General features: G+C 44.4%; 1 protein-coding gene across 1 annotated transcript in view; it reads right to left on the reverse strand.

Moving 5' to 3' along the window:
* The window catches only part of LOC126424779 (uncharacterized), a 111,502-nt gene that overhangs the window by 34,778 nt on the left and 52,916 nt on the right, over positions 1–23,808 (reverse strand). The window contains exons 2-3 of the mRNA XM_050087543.1: positions 10,433–10,483; positions 6,778–7,771 (exon numbers count right to left, since the gene is read on the reverse strand). Coding sequence (XP_049943500.1) covers positions 6,778–7,771; positions 10,433–10,482 — 1,044 coding nt within the window. The 5' untranslated portion in view covers position 10,483. The remainder of the gene's footprint in view (positions 1–6,777; positions 7,772–10,432; positions 10,484–23,808) is intronic.

The raw sequence follows: 23,808 nt of genomic DNA on the forward strand, positions 1-23,808 counted from the left end.
CTTGGCTGTTCGTAACTGCATCTATGGAAAATGGTTAAACGGTGGTGGAACCACGAGCAGGCGCCAAGCTGACTGACCTCCACGCCTCGTCACAGAACGTAGAGGGCAAAGGCTTGACCACCCAGGACAGAAATGATGACAGAGTACAAGGCTGGTGCAGGCACAAGCGTTTGGAAGCCCACCATTCAGCCACGTTTTTGAACACGGAGCTTCGCAGCACAGGACCCCTATGTGTTATCTGCATCTACACTACTGGCAATTAAAATTGCTACACCAAGAAGAAATGCAGACGATAAATGAGTATTCATTGGACAAATACATTACACTAGAACTGACATGTTACTACATTTTCACGCAATTTGGGTGCATAGGTCCTGTGAAATCAGTACCCAGAACAACCACCTCTGGCCGTAATAACGGCCTTGATACGCATGGGCATTGAGTCAAACAGAGCTTGGATGGCGTGTACAGGTACAGCTGCCCATGTAGCGTCAACACGATACCACAGTTCATCGAGAGTAGTAACTGGCTTATTGTGACGAGCTAGTTGCTCGGCCACCATTGACCAGACGTTTTCAATTGATGAGAGATCTGGAGAATGTGCTGGCCAGGACAGCAGTAGAACATTTTCTGTATCCAGAAATGCCCGTACAGGATCTGCAACATGCAGTCGTGCATTATCCTGCTGAAATGTAGAGTTTCGAAGGGATCGAATGAAGAGTAGAGCCACGTCCAATGTTCAAAGTGCCGCCAATACGAACAAGAGGTGACCGAGACGTGTAACCGATGGCACCCCATACCATCACGGGGGGGAGGGGGGGGGGATACGCCAATATGGCGATGACGAATACACGCTTCCAATGTGCGTTCACCGCGATGACGCCAAACACGGATGCGACCATCATGATGCTGTAAACAGAACCTGGATTCATCCGAAAAAATGACGTTTTGCCATTCGTGCACCTAGGTTCGTTGTTCAGTACACTACCTCAGGCGCTCCTGTCTGTGATGCAGCGTCAAGGGTAACCGCAGCCTTGGTCTCCGACCTGATAGTCCATGAAGCTGCAAACGTCGTCAAACTGTTCGTGTAGATGGTTGTTGTCTTGACTCAGGGATCGAGACGTGGCTGCACGATCCGTTACAACCATGCGGATAAGATGCCTGTCACATCGACTGCTAGTGATAGGAGGCCGTTGGGATCCAGCACGGCGTTCCGTATTGCCCTCCTGAAACCACCGATTCCATACTCTGCTAACAGTCATTGGATCTCGGCCAACGCGTGCAGCAATGTCGCGGTACGATAAACCGCAATCGAGATAGGCCTCAATCCGACCTTTATCAAAGTCGTAAACGTGACGGTACGCATTTCTCCTCCGTACACGAGGCATCACAACAACGTTTCACCAGGCAACGCCGGTCAACAGCTGTTTGTCTAAGAGAACTCGGTTTGGAAACTTTCCTCATGTCAGCACGTTATAGGTGTCGCCACCGGCGCCAATCTTTTGTGAATGCTCTGAAAAGCTTATCATTTGCATATCACAACATCTTTTCCCTGTCGGTTAAATTTCGCTTCTGTGGTGTAGCAATTTTAATGGCCAGTAGTGTATATCTATATGATACTCCAGAATCTGCCATAATGCGCGTGGCAGAGGGTACCCCATACCACTACTAGTCATTTTCCTTCCTGTTTCACTCGCAAACAGAGGGAGAGAAAAACGACTGTATATGTTTCCGTATCAGCCCTAATTACTCGCATCTCATCTTCGTGGTTCTTACACGCAAGTGTGTTGGAGGCGGGAGAATCGTTCTCCAGTTAGCTTCAAATGCCGGTTATCTATTCTCAATAGTGTTCCTGATAAAGAATGTCCTTCCTTCCAGGGATTCCCATTGGAGTTCCCGAAGAACCTCCGTACATTTGCATGTTGTTCAAATCTATCAGTCACAAATCTAGCAACTTACCTCTGAACTTATCTGATGTCTTCCTTTAGTCTGACCTGGTACAGATACCGAATGCTCGAGGTCATCATGATGACTCAACGACATCATCAGTTATGATTCAGTGGTCACAGGGTCACTTAGACTTGACCGTGGGTCAGTCGAAACGTATCTCCTGGTCAGATGAATCTCGCTCCTCACTACACACAATCGGTGGTCATGTCCAGAGATGCCGGCATTCAAGCGAATGCCTGTGCGAAACATTCGCTGTGTCATGCTAGGACGCTGGTAGTGGCAGTATTGTGCTATGATAGAGGTTCCTCTGGACTTCCAGGGGACCTATGGTGGTAATCCAAACCACTATGAGACCTGTGGACTAGTTACTATTGTGGACCACCTGCATTCCTTCGTGCTACATGTCCTCCCCGAGGGCCGTGACATCTCCAGCAGAATATCGGTTCCTGTCACAAGGACAGAATTGTGCTGCAGTGGTATTAGGAGCGTGTTAGTTAACTCATGTAGATGTTTTGGCAACAAAATGCACCAGTTCTGAAGTAAGTCGATGGGACACATACGAGACGCTATGGGGTGCCAATATATATACATCAAAAAAAGTTTTGCATCACCTCGGTTCCGAGAGTTCCGGAACCTATACAGAAAATTGGAATAGAGATCAACATAAACATCATTGCCGCACTTTTTATTGTTCATGAAAACCACACATTGAATGTTGTACCACCATACAGCGAGACCTTCAGAGGTGGTGGTCCAGACTGCTGTACACACCGGCACCTCTACTAACCAATAGCACGTCCTCTTACACTGATGCATGCCTGTATTCGTCATGGCATACTATCTACAAGTTCATCAAGGCACTGTTGGTCCAGATTGTCTCACTTCTCAACGGCGATTCGGCGTAGATGCCTCAGAGTGGTTGGTGGGTCGCGTCGTACATAAACACCCATTTTCAATCTATCCCAGGCATGTTCGATAGGGTTCATGTCTGGAGAACGTGCTAGCCACTCTAGTTAAGCGATGCCGTCATCCGGAAGTAAGTCATTCACAAGATGTGCGCACGATGGGGGCGCGAATTGTTGCTCATGAAGACAAATGCCTCCCCAATATGCTGCCGATATGGTCGCAATATCGGTCAGAGGATGTCATTCACATATCGTACAGCTTATATGGCACCTTCCATGACCACCAGCGGCGTACGTCGGCCCCACATAATGCGACCCCATAACAGCAGGGAACGTCCACCTTGCTGCACTCGCTGGGCAGTGTATCTAAGGCGTTCAGCCTGACCGTGTTGCCTCCAAACACGTCTCCGACGATTGTCTGGTTGAAGGCATATGCGACAGTCATCAGTGAAGAGCACTTGATGCCAATACTGAGCGGTCCATTCGGCATGTTGTTGGGCCCATCTGTACCGCACTACATGGTGTCGTGGTCGCAAAGTGGACCACGCCATGGACGTCGGGAGTGAAGTTGCGCATCATGCAGCGTATTGCGCACAGTTTAAGTCGTAACACGGTGTCCTGTTGCAGCACGACAAGCATTATTCAACATGATGGCGTTGCTGTCAGGTTTCCTCCGAGCCATAAGCCGTAGGTAGCGGTCATCCACTGCAGTAGTAGCCCTTGGACGGCTTGAACTAGGCACGTAATCAACAGTTCCAGTCTCTCTGCATCTACTCCATCTCCAAGCAAAATCGCTTTGGTTCACTCTGAGATGCATGGACACTTCCCTTGTTGAGAGCCCTTCCTGGCGCAAAGTAACAATACGGACGCGATCGAACCGCGGTAATGAGCGTCTAGGCATGGTTGAACTACAGACAACGCGAATCATGTACCTACTTCCTGGTGGAATGGTTGGAACTGATCGGCCGTGGGACTCCCTCCGTCTAATAGGTGCTGCTGATGCATGGTTGTTTACATCTTTGGGCCGGTTTAGTGATATCTCTGAACGATCATAGGAACTGTGTCTGTGATACAATATCCACAGTCAACGTCTATCTTCAGGAGTTCTGGGAACTGGGGTGATGCAAAACTTTTTTTGGTATATACAGGGAGAGAGAGAGAGAGACACGTACACACTCATAAGTCATGCTCAGCCTACAGGCGTCACTGGATGCGGATATGGAGAGGCCTGTGGTCAAAGCAACTTATCTCGATGGATTTCTCCATTTACAGCCCATATATTTGCTAGGATGATTCCCTGTCCGTGTCTATTTACATACTTTTGTTACCAAGTCACGCGCTCGCAACACCATTAGGTGGCATCCTACGTCATGTGGTCAGCACACCGCTCTCCTGGCTGTATGTCAGTTTCCAAGATTGAAGCCACTACTTTTCTATCAAGTAGCACCTCAGGTTGCCTTACAAGGGCGGAGTGCACCCAGTTTGCCAACAGTGCATGGCAAACCGGATGGTCAGCCATCTAAGCTTTTTCCAAACTGTTGGATCGGATGCAGAGGACCTGTACCTTGGCTGGCCCATTCCCTGGATTTGACGCCTGTAGACTTTATTCTGTGGGGAAAGCTGAAAGATGTAGTCTACAAGGACATACCAGCTACACCCGATCATATGCAATGATATATTACTACAAGCCTGCTGAAATGCTAGCATGTGTGCAGAAGTTTTTCCATACCAGACTGGAAGCATGTATTGCCACTGATAGTGTCGTTTTGAACACAACCTTTGATGGTCAATTGTCTCAATACTGGTCATAATCCACATAACTAGTGTACACACTTCTCTCGTTTAGTGTGTGCTACCACAGGTATCGTACAAGTGTTGGTATGGGGACTTCGCAAAATACGATATCTCATAAACGACTCTAACTAAAATCCTGCAACAAACACCACTGACATTCTGATTTACACTACTTTTAGTTTGTTAATGTCAATAGGCACTGTTCCATTCAAAACGTACATGTTTGCACAAAAAATTTACTTTCTAAGTAACATTAAAACAGGTTTACTGGCTAGCAATACAAGCCCCTGACTAGCAATACATTCTGTGAAAGCCACACATCAATAGCACTTTCCAATTCCGCAATATTTGTGGTGCAAATTTTAGGTGATACATCCTGTATACAGGGTGTTAAAAATATGTGCGGCCACACTTTCGAAAAACATTCCTCACACACAAAGAAAGAAAATATGTTATGTGGACATGTGTCCAGAAACGCTTACTTTCCATGTTAGAGCCCATTTTATTACTTCTCTTCAAATTACATTAATCATGGAATGGAAACACACAGCAACAGAACGTACGAGCGGGACTTCAAACACTTTGTTACTGGAAATGTTCATAATGTCCTCCGTTAGCGAGGGTACATGCATCCACCCTCCGTCGCATGGAAACCCTGATGCAGCCCTGGAGAATGGCCTATTGTATCACAGCCGTCCACAATACGAGCACGAAGAGTCTCTACATTTGGAACCGGTGTTGCGTAGACAAGAGCTTTCAAATGGCCCCATAAATGAAAGTCAAGACGGTAGAGGTCAGGAAAGCGTGGAGGCCATGGAATTGGTCCGCCTCTACCTATCCATCGGTCACTGAATCTGTTGTTGAGGAGCGTGCGAACACTTCGACTGAAATGTGCAGGAGCTCCATCGTGCATGAACCACATGTTGTGTCGTATTTGTAAAGGCACATGTTCTTGTAGCACAGGTAGAGTATCCCGTATGAAATCATGATAACGTGCTCCATTGAGCTTAGGTGGAAGAACATGGGGACCAATCAAGGCATCACCAAACGTTCACAGAAAATCTGTGTTGATGACTTGATTGCACAATTGCGTGCGGATTCTCGTCATCCCACACATGTTGGGCGTGAAAATTTACAATTTGATCACGTTGGAATGAAGCCTCATCCGTAAAGAGAACATTTGCACTGAAATGAGGATTGACACATTGTTGGATGAACCATTCGCAGAAGTGTACCCGTGGAGGCCAATCAGCTGCTGATAGTGCCTGCACACGCTGTACATGGTACGGAAACAACTGGTTCTCTCGTAGCACTCTCCATACAGTGACGTGGTCAACGTTACCTTGTACAGCAGCAACTTCTCTGGCGCTGACATTAGGGTTATCGTCAACTGCACGAAGAATTGCCTCGTCCTTTGCAGGTGTCCTCGTCGTTCTAGGTCTTCCCCAGTCGTGAGTCATAGGCTAGAATATTCCGTGCTCCCTAAGACGCCGATCAATTGCTTCGAACGTCTTCCTGTCGAGACACCTTCGTTCTGCAAAATTTGTCTCGATACAAACGTGCTCCGCCATGGCTATTGCCCCGTGCTAATCCATACATCAAATGGGCATCTGCCAACTCCGAATTTGTAAATATTGCACTGACTGCAAAACCACGTTCGTGATGAACACTAACCTGTTGATGCTACGTACTGATGTGCTTGATGCTAGCTAGTACTGTAGAGCAATGAGTCGCATGTCAACACAAGCACCGAAGTCAACATTACCTTCCCTCAATTGGGCCAACTGGCGGTGAATCGAGGAAGTACAGTACATACTGACGAAACTAAAATGAGCTCTAACATGGAAATTAAGCGTTTCCGGACACATGTCCAGATAACATCTTTTCTTTATTTATGTGTGTGAGGAATGTTTCCTGAATGTTTGGCCGTACCAGTTTGTAACACCCTGTATATGTATTCCATCTGATAAAGTATTAGTTGATTACCATCTCACACTATTTTCAATCTTTTTGATGATGACCAATAGTTGCTGACAGTCGTTAGTAAAATAAAATATGTTCTTTGATTGCATCAAATGTCAAGTTAAAATAACAATTTTTTACTAGCTTCCATCACTCTGAAACTAACCAGCCATCGGCAGTACGGTCCCCAACAGCGGAGAATCCGGTGTCGCAGCACTCTGAATCGGTCCACAGCCACCATGATGTGCGTTTCATTAGCCAGTGCCTGGTGAATCTTCGTAGCAGAGAGAGCCGCCATTTGCCTTCCTGGAGGCCTCAACCACGCTGGGTTACACGACTCCACGTAGCTCCGAACATTTTCCACATTGCAGTACTCCAGTCTGGTGGTAACTACTCTGCACTCGGTCACCTGCTTCCTGACGTATTCGTCCACGAGTGCCTGCCATGTGCTCCAAGCACTCGTCAAACACGCGCTTTGGTTGTTCATCCAGTCCCTGATGCTCTTGCACAAGCTGTCACACAAGGTTTCGCATAGGTCACCGGCGCCCAGCAATTCTTCCAGCTCCTTGCAAATGTCGCCTACAATGTTATTAGAACTGCTCTGCTGGCACAGCAGGTAGAAATTCTCCACAAAGCTGATGTCCTCATGGACTGCCTTCCAAACCTGTTCGTTGTTCGGTTTGAGCTTGTACAGGTGGCCACCAGTCTCTAGCAGCTCCAGACCTGGGAAGGTGCCCACATACTGGCGCTCAAGTATGTCGAGGCTACTGTCGCCCAGACAGGCGTTCGTCAACAGGGCGAATGTGGCTCTGTTCGTATCCAGTGTCTGGCTAATTTCTCTGTAGGAGGTGCAGTACATCCTGAGCCCGAAGTCGCATTTCGTGGCCTTTGACAGCCACGCGCCACTGTGTACGGTCATGGCCGTCGAGGAGGTCTTGTGCTTGAGCTGGACGAGCAGGGTGTTCACCTCATTTTGTCCCTCAGGTCGCCATACCAACACCACGTCATCGAACTTCCCAGCATCGCCATTGTTGGCACACAACTGAAAGTGTAGCCCATACCGCACGCAGCGGAGGAAGACCAGGGCCAGCAGGCGCTCCTCGTACCGGTCCCCCTCTCCTGTAGAGTGTGGTCCTTTATTGTATTCCAGAGCAGCAGACCTACAACAAGCAAGGTCATAACGATGATGATGATGATAGTGATTATGACGATGGTTTTCGTGTGCTCAAGGGCGAGGGTAAAACACCCTTGCTGTATATGATTGTATGCATATACGAAGGTAATCCCAAAAGTAAGGCCTCCTATTTTTTCATAAGTACATAGACCTGTTTATTTCTACAATGGTTTACGTCAGTTTACAGCTTGGACATTTAGTTATTTTTCGACCTAATCAGCATTCCTGTCGATGTATTTTTGTAGACGCTGTGGCAGGTTTTGTTTGCCCATGTCGTACCAGCTCGCCGCCGTGCTGTTCAGAAAGTTATGAATCTTTTCTTTCACCTCGTCATCGGAGCTGAATCGCTGGGACCTCAGTTAACACTGGCAGGTACTGTGAGACTCTGAAAAAACTCAAACGGGCAATTCAGAACCCGAGAAGAGGAATGTTGAGCAACGGCGCACACATTCTCCGACAACGCTCGCCCACACATAGCTCGGCAAACCGTTGCTCTCCTACAACAGTTTCAGTGGAATATAATCACCCACCCACCCTATAGTCCTGACTTGGCGCCAGTGACTATCACCTGTTCCCTAGGTTAAAAGAACGTTTGGACGGAAAGCGATTCAGCTCCGACGACGAAGTGAAAGAAGAGGTTCGCAACTTTCTGAACAGCATGGCGGCGAGGTGGTACGACATGGGCATACAAAAACTGCCACAGCATCTACAAAAATGCATCGGCAGAAATGGTGATTATGTCGAAAAATAGCTAAATGTTCAAGCTGTAAACTGATGCAAAACATTGTAGAAACAAACAGGTCTATGTGCGTATAAAAAAATAGGAGGCTTTACTTTTGGGATTACCCTCGTAGCTCAAAGTAACATGAAAAAGTATAGTTTACAGATTTATCATAACAGTATTAAATTTACAATGGTACCATTTTTCTAGATAGGAACCCTGCTTGTCAGTGCAATCGGTCGATCATTGCACAAGTTTTCCGATACCATTAGAAAAGTAGAAACAAGTTTTTCATTTCAGCAGCAAATGATGTACGAACCACTCACTTGCCCCACCTCTCCCTTCACTGGAGGTAAATGGATGGCCTCTTAAATCACGGCTGCTATCTAGTCTGCAACCTAATGGCCAGCGCCATCAAAATTTAAAATTAAATATTCTGTTGTGTCATCTCCCTTACAGTCGTGCAAGACGGACACGTAAATGGCTTGTTTGGCTGAATCACCTGATGGACAGCTGCGATGAGTTAAGGCAACATTCATCTCTCAGACTTCGATCTCTATCACATCAAACTCGCAGTAGGATCCATAGAAACGCGTGGCGCTTGAGTTGGCAAGACCGCAACAGTTTTAAAAGAATGGTTAACGGAATTTTGGCTGTTTTATGTTATTCATTGTACGTTTCATATTAGTTCGATTCCACGAAAAGACGATGTTTACCGCAACTCACTTCATCCCAATCAGCACCAATAAGACATCAAACATTGATTTCCTAATCCTGGACACACTCTAAGAACATCACTTATGATCACAAAGAACAACTGCAAAATGGCAGTTTCATATTTGAAGTTGAACAAAAAATGGCTTTGAATCCTCTTCTTAGAAAACAAGTTTCAACGATTTGGGATTTTTAATTATTGAAAGTGATGTTTGAGGGCAACTGTGTCAAGAAGATACTATGAATAACTTCCGGAGCTGCGTCATAGTCGCGAATTAAAACAGTGATCCGGGAAGTGAAGAATAAATTCCTTTTTCTTTTATTTTCGTCAATGATCACAAGACTTTTGCCCAGAAATGATCATTTTTATAGCTTCAACAAAACATTGTAAATGAAATACAATTAACAGATTACATCTTAAAACAATAAAATGTTCCATAATGAAAAATTATTACTGTCATACATGTGGAAACATGAGCTTAAAATATGACGAGGCATCCTATTTTCTCACATATACTACTATATAAAAAAAGCCGTAAAATGTTCACAAAATCAGGTTAGCTTCTCACACATTTAAAATACGGTGTAAACCAAGCCACAGTTCCGGCGGAGTCATGCTACCAATAGCGCTGCTTTTCGTAACACACTGCAGTACAGAAGCACAACATATGTTTGTCCCATAAGCTCGTTAGCTGTCGCTTCTGTGAGTCTACAAAGTCTATAAAATTGTACAGAATGCAATAAGTAAATAGTGCAACAGGTAAAGTCTACAGCAGACTTGCCAAGTGCGTAACTTATTAAAGTGATAAAATGTAATAATTAAAACATGAATAAAGGTAAATTTAAAATTGTTGAAAAGGAAATAATTAATAATATGCGATTCAGAAACGATCTCGTTGTCATTTTAAAGAATTGCCTGGTGATTAGAACCTGTACACCGCCACCTCACTTTATTAGCCAAATGTTTATTATGGAGATTTCTTCCGCTACCAGTGTTTGAATTGGCTCTCTCTGAGCCAAGTGCCACAGCACAACACCGCCGTACCAGCATTGTCCACAGGGGTAAGTATACAATTGGTGAAACTAGCATCCTCTTACCTTGTAGGCAATGCCCTCGTGTTGGTGTATCAAGACTGCCTGGCAATGTCAATCAGCTGCTGTAGGTACAACAGACCTTTTGCAAATTCCATAAAGAATAAACAGAATACTCACCCTCCATGACCAGATGCCATTGCAGTTACTATGTCCTGTAGCGTAGGCATTCTGGAAAATAAAAATGGGAATATGAACACAGAAATGGCAAGCTGTATTAATTGCATCATGATTTTTTTTTTATTAAAATCTATAACCAGATAGCAATCATATGTTCTCACACTCTCTCCCAAGCATGCGTGGGCAATATACGAGGGTGAGTCAAATGAAAATCTTAAATATTTTTTAAAATATTGTTTATTGTGCAGAAGTGGTACGGAGCTGTATCACTTTTCAACATAATCTCCCCCACGCTCAGTGCAAGTCATCCAGCTCTTACAAAGTGCATAAACTCCTTTAGAAAAAAATTCTTTTGGTAGTACTCGCAACTACTCATGCACCACGTGGCGTACCTCTTCCTCAGAACGGATCTTCTTTCCTCCCATTGCGTCTTTGAGTGGTCCAAACATATGGAAATCACTTGGGGCAAGGTCTGGTGAGTATGGTGGATGAGCAAGACACTCAAAATGCAGTTCTGTGATTGTTGCAACTGTTGTACGGGCAGTGTGGGGCCTTCCATTGTCATGTTGTAAAAGGACAGCTGCTGACAGAAATCCACGTCGCTTTGATTTGATTGCAGACCGCAGATGATTTTTTAGGAGATCTTTGTATGATGCACTGATGACAGTGGTCCCTCTAGGCATGTAATGATCAAAACTGACGCCTTTTTCGTCCCAAAAGAGGGTCATCATAACCTTCCCTGCTCATGGTTCTGTTCGAAACTTCTTTGGTTTTGGTGATGAGGAATGGCGCCATTCCTTGCTCACTCTCTTCGTTTCCGGTTGGTGAACCCAGGTTTCGTCGCCAGTAACGATTCTTGCAAGGGAGCCATCACCTTCTCGTTCAAAGCGCCGAAAAAGTTCTTCACAAGCATCAACACTTCGTTCTCTCATTTCAGGTGTCAGCTGCCGTGGCACCCATCCTGCAGACACTTTGTGAAACTGGAGCACATCATGCACAATGTGGTGTGCTGACCCATGACTAATCTGTAAAGATGCTGCAATGTCATTCCGTGTCACTTGGCGGTTTTCCTTCACTATGGCTTCAACTGGTGCAATGTTCTGTGGAGTCACAACTCGTTGTGCCTGACCTGGACGAGGAGCATCTTCCAATGAAGTCACACCATTTGCGAACTTCCTACTCCATTCGTAGACTTGCTGCTGTGACACACATGCATCACCGTTCTGAACCTTCATTCGTCGATGAATTTCAACAGGTTTTACACCTTCACTACGCAAAAACCGAATAACAGAACGCTGTTCTTCCCTGGTGCAAGTCGCAAGTGGGGCGGCCATCTTTATACTGATACTGCGACGGTATGTGTGCATCTGCACTATGATGCCACCTACAGGCCATTCTGCACGCTCTTTGTAGCAAGTTTACCAACTTACAGGATAACGGTGCGAAATTTCGATTTGTTATTACAAATTTAAGGTTTTCATTTTACTCACCCTCGTATGTATATTCTTTCTCATTTCGTATATTTTCAAACAGAAACTGTCTAAACAACAATGTGCTGTCCTGATTTCGTCCTCCCAGTCAATTTTCAGAGGAAGTGGGAAAGTTCACTATGTAATCTGAATTTGCAAATAGCAATAAACAAGGCTCAAGATTAGAGAGGAAGGAAGGGGATATACATAGGGGGGAGGAAGTGATGCACAGGGAGAGAGGAAGAGAAAATTAGAGAGAGAGAGGAGGGAGAAGAAGATGATCCACGTGAGGAGAACGGAGAGATGTACAGAGAGAAAATGGAGAAGGAGACTGGTACATACATCCAATTCCCATACATATTTAGCAATTGCAAAGCATTGGCAAGACCATTAAAATAACATGATAACAGTGCAAATGTCGACGGGACGTGCTGTGCGCCTTGTTTGGAAAGAATATTGTTCCATTTCCGCATGGAACTTCTCCTTGACAACAGTAACGCCCACTTTTCTCCATGTCCTCAACCATGCATTCAGCACTGCTTGTTTTTGCTTAGGTTTATTTTCCAGCAGTGTAAAATGTGCATTAACGGTAATGGATAGGTTTACTGCTACCTCGTGTATGAATTCATTGAGTGCACTGAAAGAGCGGCACTACGAACTGTGGTGAAATTTTCCCACAGCGACGGCATCCAAACCATTGTACCATAGGGTCTGTCTGAGAGATATCGCATTACTCTGTTTCGCTTTGTCCTGCTATGTGACGAGCCGCAGGTCCCTTGAACCGAGATACTCAGAAAATATCCCCGCAGAAACTTCGAAATTTTTGCCGGAGGAGTCGTATTTACGCTAAACGACCCCAAAACTGGAACAACGTTGTGATTATTCTCTTTCACAAGAAACTGAACAAGTAACACACATGTCGACCTCATGTTCGTAATATACGTGATATCCATTAAAATTATCACCAGTCACACAGAACAGAACATTAATCAGACAAATTAAAAAGCTGTTTTGAGAAGCTGATATAACACAGAACGTCATTTGCACATCTAACATGGATACTCTGCAAATCACATTTACGTGCCTGGTAGAGGGTTCATAGAACCACCTTCACAATTCTCTATTATTCCAATCTCATACAGCGCGCAAAGAATGAACACCTATATCTTTCCGTACGAGCTCGGATTTCCCTTATTTTATCGTGGTGATCGTTCCGCCCTATGTAGGTCGGTGTCAACAAAATATTTTCGCATTCGGAGGAGAAAGTTGGTGATTGGAATTTCGTGAGAAGATTCCGTCGCAACGAAAAACGTCTTTCTTTTAACGATTTCCCGCCCGAGTCCCGTATCATTCTTGTGACACTCTCTCCCATATTTCGCGATAATACAAAACGTGCTGCCTTTCTTCGAACTTGTTCGATGTCATATATAGGTATTTAGTTGAATTTACGGCTTTTAGATTAGACTGATTTATTGTGTAACCGAAGTTTAACGAGTTCCTTTTAGTTCTCATGTGGATGACCTCACAGTGTTCGTTATTTAGGGTGAACTACCACTTTTCGACCATTCAGATATTTTTTTATAAATCGTATCGCAGTTTGTTTTGATCTTCTGATGACTTTATTAGTAGATAAACGAGAGCGTCATCTGCAAACTACCGAAGACGGATGCTCAGATTGTCTCCCAGATCGTTTATATACACTCCTGGAAATTGAAATAAGAACACCGTGAATTCATTGTCCCAGGAAGGGGAAACTTTATTGACACATTCCTGGGGTCAGGTACATCACATGATCACACTGACAGAGCCACAGGCACATAGACACAGGCAACAGAGCATGCACAATGTCGGCACTAGTACAGTGTATATCCACCTTTCGCAGCAATGCAGGCTGCTATTCTCCCATGGAGACGATCGTAGAGATGCTGGATGTAGTCCTGTGGAACGGCTTGCCATGCCATTTCCACCTGGCGCCTCAGTTGGACCAGCGTTCGTGCTGGACGTGCAGACCGCGTGAGACGACGCTTCATCCAGTCCCAAACATGCTCAATGGGGGACAGATCCGGAGATCTTGCTGGCCAGGGTAGTTGACTTACACCTTCTAGAGCACGTTGGGTGGCACGGGATACATGCGGACGTGCATTGTCCTGTTGGAACAGCAAGTTCCCTTGCCGGTCTAGGAATGGTAGAACGATGGGTTCGATGACGGTTTGGATGTACCGTGCACTATTCAGTGTCCCCTCGACGATCACCAGTGGTGTACGGCCAGTGTAGGAGATCGCTCCCCACACCATGATGCCGGGTGTTGGCCCTGTGTGCCTCGGTCGTATGCAGTCCTGATTGTGGCGCTCACCTGCACGGCGCCAAACACGCATACGACCATCATTGGCACCAAGGCAGAAGCGACTCTCATCGCTGAAGACGACACGCCTCCATTCGTCCCTCCATTCACGCCTGTCGCGACACCACTGGAGGCGGGCTGCACGATGTTGGGGCGTGAGCGGAAGACGGCCTAACGGTGTGCGGGACCGTAGCCCAGCTTCATGGAGACGGTTGCGAATAGTCCTCGCCGATACCCCAGGAGCAACAGTGTCCCTAATTTGCTGGGAAGTGGCGGTGCGGTCCCCTACGGCACTGCGTAGGATCCTACGGTCTTGGCGTGCATCCGTGCGTCGCTGCGGTCCGGTCCCAGGTCGACGGGCACGTGCACCTTCCGCCGACCACTGGCGACAACATCGATGTACTGTGGAGACCTCACGCCCCACGTGTTGAGCAATTCGGCGGTACGTCCACCCGGCCTCCCGCATGCCCACTATACGCCCTCGCTCAAAGTCCGTCAACTGCACATAGGTTCACGTCCACGCTGTCGCGGCATGCTACCAGTGTTAAAGACTGCGATGGAGCTCCGTATGCCACGGCAAACTGGCTGACACTGACGGCGGCGGTGCACAAATGCTGCGCAGCTAGCGCCATTCGACGGCCAACACCGCGGTTCCTGGTGTGTCCGCTGTGCCGTGCGTGTGATCATTGCTTGTACAGCCCTCTCGCAGTGTCCGGAGCAAGTATGGTGGATCTGACACACCGGTGTCAATGTGTTCTTTTTTCCATTTCCAGGAGTGTAGATAAGGAACAGCAAAGGGCCTGAAATCACTTCTGTTATACTCGATGACTTTCCGTCAATTACTACGAACTGTGAGCTCTCTCACAGGAAATCGCAAATCCAGTCACATAACTCAGGCAATATTCCATAAGCACGTAATTTTACTACGAGCCGCTTGTGTGGTACAGTGTCAAAAGCATTCCGGAAATCCAGGAATACCGAATCTATCTGAAATCCCTTGTCAATAACACTCAGCACTTCATGTGAATAAAGAGCTAGTGGTGTTTCACAGGAACGATGTTTTCTAAACCCATGTTGACTGTGTGTCAGTAGACCGTTTCCTTCGAGGTAATTCATAATGTTCGAACACAATGTATGTTCTAAACTCCTGCTGCATATCGACGTTAACGATATGGGCCTGTAATTTAGTGGATTACTCCTACTACCTTTCTTGAATATTGGTGTACCTTTGTAACTTTCCAGTCTTTGGGTACGGATCTTTCGTCGAGCGAACGGTTGTTTATGATTGTTAAGTATGGAGCTAATGCATCAGCATACCCTGAAAGGAACCTAACTGGTATACAGTCTGGACCAGAAGACTTGCTTTTATTAAGTGATTTGAGTTGCTTCAGAACTCCGAGGGTATTTACTTCTACGTTACTCATGTTGGCTGCTGTTCTCGATTTGAATCCTGGAATATTTACTTCGTCTTCTTTTGTGAAGGCATTTCGGAAGGCTGTGTTTAGTAAATCTGTTTTGGCAGCACTGTCTTAGATAGTATCTCCATTGTTATAGCGCAGAGAAGGCATTGATTGTTTCTTCACATACGACCAGAACCTCTTTGGATTTTCTGCCAGCTTTCGAGACAAAGTTTCGTTGTGGAAACTGTTATAGGCGTCTCGCATTTAACTCCGCGCCAAGTTTCGAGCTTCTGTAAAGAATCGCCAATCTTGGAGATTTTGCGTCTGTTTAAATTTGGCGGTTTGTTTCGTTGTTTCGGTGACAGTGTTCCAACCCGTTTTGTGTACCAAGGAGGATCAGCTGCGTCGTTTGTTAGTTTATTTGGTATAAACCTCTCAATTGCTGCCGATACTATTTCTTTGAATTTAAGCCACATCTGGTCTACACTTATATTATTAATTTGGAATGAGTGGAGATTGTCTCTCAGGATGGCGTCAAGTGAATGTTTATCTGCTTTTTTGAATAGGTATATTTTTCGCTTATTTTTCGAGGATTTGGGGATAACAATGTTCAATCTCGCCACGACAACCGTGTGTTCACTAACCCCCATGTCGGTTTTGATGCTGGTCATTAACTCAGGATTATTTGTTGCTAAGAGGTCAAGTGTGTTTTCACAACCGTTTACTATTCGCGTGGGCTCATGAACTAACCGCTCGAAATAATTTTCAGAGAATGCGTTTAACACAATTTGGAATGATATTTTATGCGTACCTCCGGAATTAAACATGTATTTTCGCCAACATATCGAGGGTAAATTAAAGTCATCACCAACTATTATCCTATGAGTCAGGTACGTGTTTCAAATCAGACCCAAGTTTTCTTTGTACCTTTCAGCAACTGAATCATCTGAACTGGGAGGTCGGTAAAAGGATCCAATTATTATTTTGTTCCGGTTGCCAACAATGACCTCTGCCCATACTAACTCACAGGAAGTATCTACTTCAATTTCGCGACAAGTTAAACTACTTCTAACAGCAACAAACCCAACCACCCTTTGGCGCAAGTCGAGGAATCTGCAGCCTACACGGTCGCAGTGAAAGGGTACAGTACCACCCGACATTGAAAATAGGTACAACATACTTCATTATTTGTGTCAGAAGAACACATTTTTTTTGTAAAATAACTCAATTTCAATTAATACAGCGAAGCCGGATACCAGTGTGGGAAAGAATGACAATTTATTTATTTAATTGATCACATGTGCACTCCCACAAAGTAAATCCCTACATCCAGTTTGGTGAGATCTGTGAAATGAATGAATGTATGGTCGTCTGCTAACCGCAGATAGTGAATGTGAATATATGATCATCTTTGAGTCGATCCTTTGGCCACCTTTGGTGGGACCAAAGAGATGAAAGTTACCAGAGCTTTGAGCGTCTGAAATGTGGCTGACCAATACGATAGCAAGGTGCTTCCCCCACCTCGACACAGGTGCGAGAGGACCTAGAGAACGGCCATGTTTCGGCACTCTCTGCCACTGGATCTTGTGCTGTTAAGACCTGTTTTAGTTGTGCTTCGTAATGATGAAAGAGTGGAGACATGGTATGCATGTGGAATATTTAAGATCAGTTTGAAATAATAATTTCTCTATTTCAGGAACTTTTGTGGGGAGAATTAAATGTCAGGCAGGTAATATTAAAGGGATTGTAGGAATCTTCGGAAGTGACCAACGGTCACAATGAAACCACGTGTAGCAATAAGTTGAAATACTTCCGTGTGCTTAAGTTAAGCTGAATTACTAGCGTGTGTACAATAAGTTGAAATATTTAAGAAATAGCGTGTGTACCATAAGTTGAAATATTTAAGAAATGGCGTGTGCAGGACTTGAAATTAGAGACGAGTACTTCCACGTGGTGAGTACTGTGTGAGTCTCAAACTGTGTATGAGACAAAAGGATAAAGAGAAGTACTCGTCCATGGTATCAGAGGACTCGCGTGTGTGCTTAATATTAAACTGCATGATATGATTCCGTGTGACGCTAGATTTAAACTCTGAGAGAGAATCAAGGTGAGTCGGCCGTCTATCCAGCAACGCCACTTGGCTTGCATTGCACAGGAAGACGTGCATTTATCTCCAGAGTTCACGGTAGGAAAGTAGAGTTACAAAGTGGGGCAGTGTCGTGTGAAACTGGGATAAATATTGATTGAAGTGGGAAAGCTGAAAGTGATAATGTTGTAACCATTCTTTGTGTAGTATTTCATATTGTTGTGTGGGGTATGTCTTGTAATTTGGGTATGTGTGGTTTGCATGGGGGAGTAGCAAGGTAGTTTCAAAAGATTTGTGGGTTATGCTTGTTCCTTCTGTATCGCTCGATCTGGAGGAAAGTTTCGTGATGATGATTGTGAGAGTCGAAGTGTGAGGTATAATAAAAGATCCACCATCCTATCCAGAAAGCGCACTGTAGCCTTAAATAAATTACGAGACCATAATATAGAGATTCACTAATGTAAAGCCATGCCCACTGGGCGGAATTTCTCATGTGATATTGTTGTAGGTTGTAGAATTTGTGTGTTTAGGAATAAATCAGATAGTGAAAAGAAAGAGATTGGTGGCCTTTTTCATTGAATTGTATGTTGTCATAATGTCCCGAATTTATAATGTGTGCGCCATTCGTATTCAGTGGGATGGCCACGTGTTAATAAAAGCCGTTAAATAAAAGACAAAAAGTAAATGTGGTATTGCCAGTGCGTAGTGTACAGTCAGAGTTCTATAAATCACTGATAGTCAGATGCGTGTTTCCGTTGCGTATTATTCATACAGGAGAGTAATTTGTAACTAAATAGTAAGATACGACAATTCATGTTACTCGATAAACTAAGGAAGAATCCACTCGCTTGGCAAACCACTCATCTTGCAGGCCTGACTGCTTGATGCCACAGTATGAGCAAGGCAAGTGGGTGCCTCTCATAATTTCGACCCTGCCAGGATAAATTTTGCCAGGATATTTTGCTGCCAGGATGATTTGGCCAGGATATATTTTGCCAGAATATTTTTTTTCCAGGATATTTTGCCAGGATATTTTGCTGTTAGGGGTTGCTGTTAAGATTTTTTTTATGGAATGTATTTTGATAGCACTAAGAAGTAAAATTTTTTTGTTTTGTTTGCAATTTCTTTCTGGATTGGTGAGGATCTTTTATTTTTTTATGAAATTAATTGCTATATCGTCCAAGGCTGGAAGATCGTTGTATAATTCTTTTTGCGTAATGTCCGTAGTAACTAGGTCGCAGTCGAAAAGTGTAGTCATCATGGAGAATAGCGATTCTGCGGTGAACGTAGCAGTGCAGCAGGAAGTAGCTGTTGACCATGGGTTAACGAGCGAGAAAGACATACACTCGGAAGGGGTTGAATTGTCCAGTGGACCGCAGCTGGGTGATCCTTTATGCGGCGGGCTTTGTTCACAATCGGGGGCTTTTCCCGACGACGCGGGCGAGCGGGGACTACGTCAGGTATGCAGTGAAAGTGAAGCTACCCTTAGCGAAGCTACGGTTTCACAGGCGAACGAGGTGAGCGCGTCGAAAGTAGCAAATGACAATGTGCTACTGCAGTTTTTCCAGAGGATGGATAGAGACAATAAGGAGAGAGATAGGGAGAATAAGGAAAGATTGGAAGCGATGGACAGGGATAATAGGGAAAGATTGCAAGCGATGGATAAAGATAATAAGGAAAGATTGGAGGCAATGGATAAGGGAAATAAAGAGGCAATGCGGAAGCTACTCTCAGTTATCGATGAGCGTCTGTCCGCAGTTAATAATCGGTTAGACGAGGGGGAGAAGAATCTGGGTGTTTTGAAGCAAGTATGTGACGCCGTGAAAGAAAAAGCCAATAATTTGGAGGGACGAATAAGTGCAATAGAGAGCGATATTACAGAACGTAGGGACGTGTTGCCGGATGAGCGAATCAAAGAGATAGTGGAGGACTTACTTGCAGATAAACAAGGGGCACTAGACAGCGTGGAAGCTCAAGTCATCCGGCAGGAAGTGGCGCTAAATAAATACAGGGATGAAGTTGCGGAGGTAGTGGTCAGAATGAATACAATTACTGCAGATGTAGAAAAGGTCAGTATAAGAGGCGAGACAGGCTCTGACAGTACGCGGCGAGGGGCTTATGCCGAGCTGGAAGAGACACAATCACTATTACAGTTTAAAGAGGCGCAATTAGAAATAAATAGGAAACATAGGGAAGAACTAGCACAGTTGCAATTAGCATGCAGTAGCGGAGGTGACACACCACCAGATAGATTGCAGAGGGAGAGTGAGATAAATTCAAAAAAAGAAAATAGGCAGAAAGAGGAAGACGAACTCAGAGAGTCAGGAGAACGGTTGTGTCGGATAAAACAGGTGGCAAACCCAACTGGGTATAGCCCAAGGTCGGAAAACATAAGTGCGGAAGAAGAATGTAGGAGGCACTTCGTGTCGGTACAAAAGTTCACTTGCTTTCCGGATCCTGATAACTATCAACATCCATGTCTGTGGCTGTCTCAATTTCAAGATTCATTACCTGAATCGTGGGGACCGCTCCTCAAAATGAAGTTTGTGTGTAACCATTTGAGGGACGAGGCTAGAGAAAAAATGCAGGAAGTTATTAAAGACTGTAGCAGCTACAAGATATTTTGTGACAAGTTTTTAAATGACTTCTGGCCGAAAAGTAAGCAGGACCAGGTTAAGCAAAGCATATTGATGATGCCAAATTGTAACGAAGGTAGTATAAGAGATCCAGTGGCGTGCTATCAGGAAATGCTGAGACGAAATAGGTATTTGGATGTGCCATAACAACCTGGGGAGCTCATTAGGATCTGTATAACGAAGTTGCCAGTGAGATTGCGCAGAGATATAGTGATATCAGGCAGAGGCTTGAACGATTCTGCGTCATTTCAGCACTTCTTACAGGAACTGGGTAATGAGAGCAACATTGTGAACGGCGACATGACTCATAGGTCAGACAGAGTTGAGGATAGGAACGGTAGAAACTATCAGAATGACAGGAGAGCATGGGATCAGAGGAGTGACGGAAATGGAAGATGGCGAGGAAATAGGGGGCAGAATTCATGGGGATATCGACCAGCAAACCGGGAAAATAGAAGATGGGACAGATATGGAAGAAGAGGGGAAAATCAAAATGATGGGCGAAGAGAGGATAGGCAGTCATTGCGTTCACGACAGGACAATCATTGTCACAATTGAGACGATCAAGGGAAAACAATCTCGTGGGCTTCGTCACATTTCTAACATCAAATTATGGAAAAGTTAAGGATAGATCGAAAATAGGCAATTTATGGTAGATAGCCAGTGTATTTATTTGTGGTGTGTAACGTTGTGCAGGGGCAAATCGAACATAAGAATTTTCAGGCGGGATGTCAGGAAGTATGACGGAATAGACTGGTCGAATGAGTCATGAACAGGAGTCGACAGAGTGGTGTATGTACGTATTTTTTGTCATATGAATAAGGATCAAGCAGAAACGACGTGATGATTAATGAGTGGATAAAGGTGGTAAATAGAGAAACGACGTGATAAATAGTAGTGGATAAAGGTGATATATAAGGAGAGAAGCGACGTGGAGCAGTGTGATTAATAAAGAGAGATTCGACGTGATGAAACAGTGGTAAATAAAGGTGAGTAGAATTGAATAATGTGGAGATGTCTTAGATGTATGTTACAGAGAGGCCTGTGTATGCTGCAATAGAGATTGATGCCAATGGCGAAGGAAGACCAGGAAATGATGGAGTAATGGACGGACGGAGAGCCGAAATACGAATGAAGAGGTGAGGACAACTGCACAATGTGAAAGGACATAAAGGGAGTATGAGATCCAGATGGTGAACGTTGTGGAATACTGACGTAAGATGTAATATAAGTGTAGATCTAATTCTTAGCATAACATTTGCGATTTGGCAAAAATAATATTTTTTTTGTTGTTGAAGCCTGGTACCAGTATAACTAATCAAAACGGTACCAATAATGTGTACTGTTATTTTGCAGGTTGAATAATTTGTTTATTTTATGTTCTTAGATGAAATGTCGCAATTCTAAGTTGATATTTAGCATAAAGTGAATGCAGAGGTAAGCCGATGGAGAGAGGTGCCAGACTGAAAGGACGAATTCGGAGACTGGAAAGCTATCTCCGAAACTGCTTCATGTGTTATGTGGTTGAGTATAAGGGAGCAAAGGTATGGTATGTTGTCGTGAGTGTGGTGGTTTTAAGGTTAGCTGACTTCTAGACCTATTCAGTTAGTGTATTAATGGATTGAATGACAAGGAAAATGTGATGTCTGGTGAGTGAGAGTCGTAGAGTACTGTGATCAATGCGCACACTCCTGTAAAGGGGATGCTACCGATCTGTAACTAAAACATTATTGTGTATTGTTTGATTTGGATGAACCTCGATGGCAGGTCAGGATCTAACATGTGGATGGTACATACATGTCCTAGAAATGTTGTTATATATAATAAAATGTAAAATGTATAAAGAGATACTAATTTCAGTCTGTCACAAACACAAAGGTGCATTGTATGTTGTAGATTTAGAGTCACCAGTTTCTAAAATGTTTATTGTGTTAGGATGTTAAAGTAGTTTAATATTTAATAACATGTGGTAGGTAATTGTGAGCTGTATAGATTATTTCTTATTTTTTTTGTTAGAACACTTTCAAGTGGTATTAATTTCAATCTGTCACAAGCACAAAGGTGCATTGTATGTTGTAGATTTAGAGTCATCAGTTTCTAAAATGTTTGTTGTGTTAGGATGTTAAAGTAGTTTAATATTTAATAACCTGTGGTAGGTAATTGTGAGCTGTGTAGATTATTTCTTATGTTTTTGTTAGAACACTTTCAAGGGGTATTAATTTCAGTCTGTCACAAGCACAAAGGTTCATTGCATATTGTAGTTTTAGAATCAACAGTTTCTGATATTTTCACTGTGATAGGATGTTAGAGTAGTCTACTATTTTATATTGTAATTATGAGTTGTATAGATTGTTTATTATTCCTTTTGTTTTTTTTATACTTTCATGTTTTGTATGAGGGACGACAGGTACAATCAATAGCGCAAGTGTGGGCTGTATATAGAAAAGGGATAAATGTTGATGTATGTGTAGAAAACTAGGGTGTATAGTTTTATGTTTTTTAGAACAAAGATTCTTTTATTACCAATGTATCTAATAGATCATACATGTAATCAATGAGTATTTAAATATATCCTTTTGTCTGTAATGTTGCGAGATGCACGGAACGGTCTGACTGATTGGGTGTCGTAACGCCCATACTGCTAGCGGGCCGAGCTGACGTCGCCATGGCGACGGGCGACAGAGCCGCGGCACTCCCCACTCCCCACTCCACTGCCAGACGGGGTACACTCCACGCGCCCGCCACTGCAGGTCAACGGCCTGGGGCGACACGCACGTACCACTGGCCATTCATAAGTTCCGCCACCCTTACGACTGGGGAAAGTATCCCGCGGAGGCAACAGCGGGTGGTTTCTTCTGCTCAATGGGGCGCGCAGTGGCGCCACGACAGAATGGACGACGCGCGGCAGAGCCCGGCGGGCATTTGTTACCAGCAACTATCAACTAGTACTGGACTGTGGAGCCGTGAAACAAGACGACTGCTCGTTACATCTCCAAAGGGTGGAAAGTGAAGGACTGGTGTTTCCAATTTGTGAGTGGTGGAAAGATTTTGTCTTTAGCAGACAGGACGATTGTTTTGTTTTGTCTTGACCACTGAATGGTGGGATCCATAAACTTTTGGCAGTGACTTGTTAAGTGTGCTTTGTGAATTGCATGTGGTACGCTTGGTATTCTTGAAGAGGACAGTTGTCATTTGGTGAACAATTATTGTATGAACGCAAGAAACTAGAGTGGGACATTGACATTTGCGTCTGTAGTAGGAGACATTTCTTTAATTGGTGCGGGAATAAGTGCTGTTTGTTGGAACTTACGACTTTTAATTACACCATGAACTGAAAGGACAGAACCGTGGGTAATAGTAGTTGTAGGGCCATTTCTGGACGACCAGATTCGTGTGGATGGTATGCTGAGAGTAACTTATGACATTTGTGTTTAATGTGAGATA

Source organism: Schistocerca serialis, chromosome 10 (assembly GCF_023864345.2).
Source record: "Schistocerca serialis cubense isolate TAMUIC-IGC-003099 chromosome 10, iqSchSeri2.2, whole genome shotgun sequence".
Classification (NCBI taxonomy): Eukaryota; Metazoa; Arthropoda; class Insecta; order Orthoptera; family Acrididae; genus Schistocerca; species Schistocerca serialis.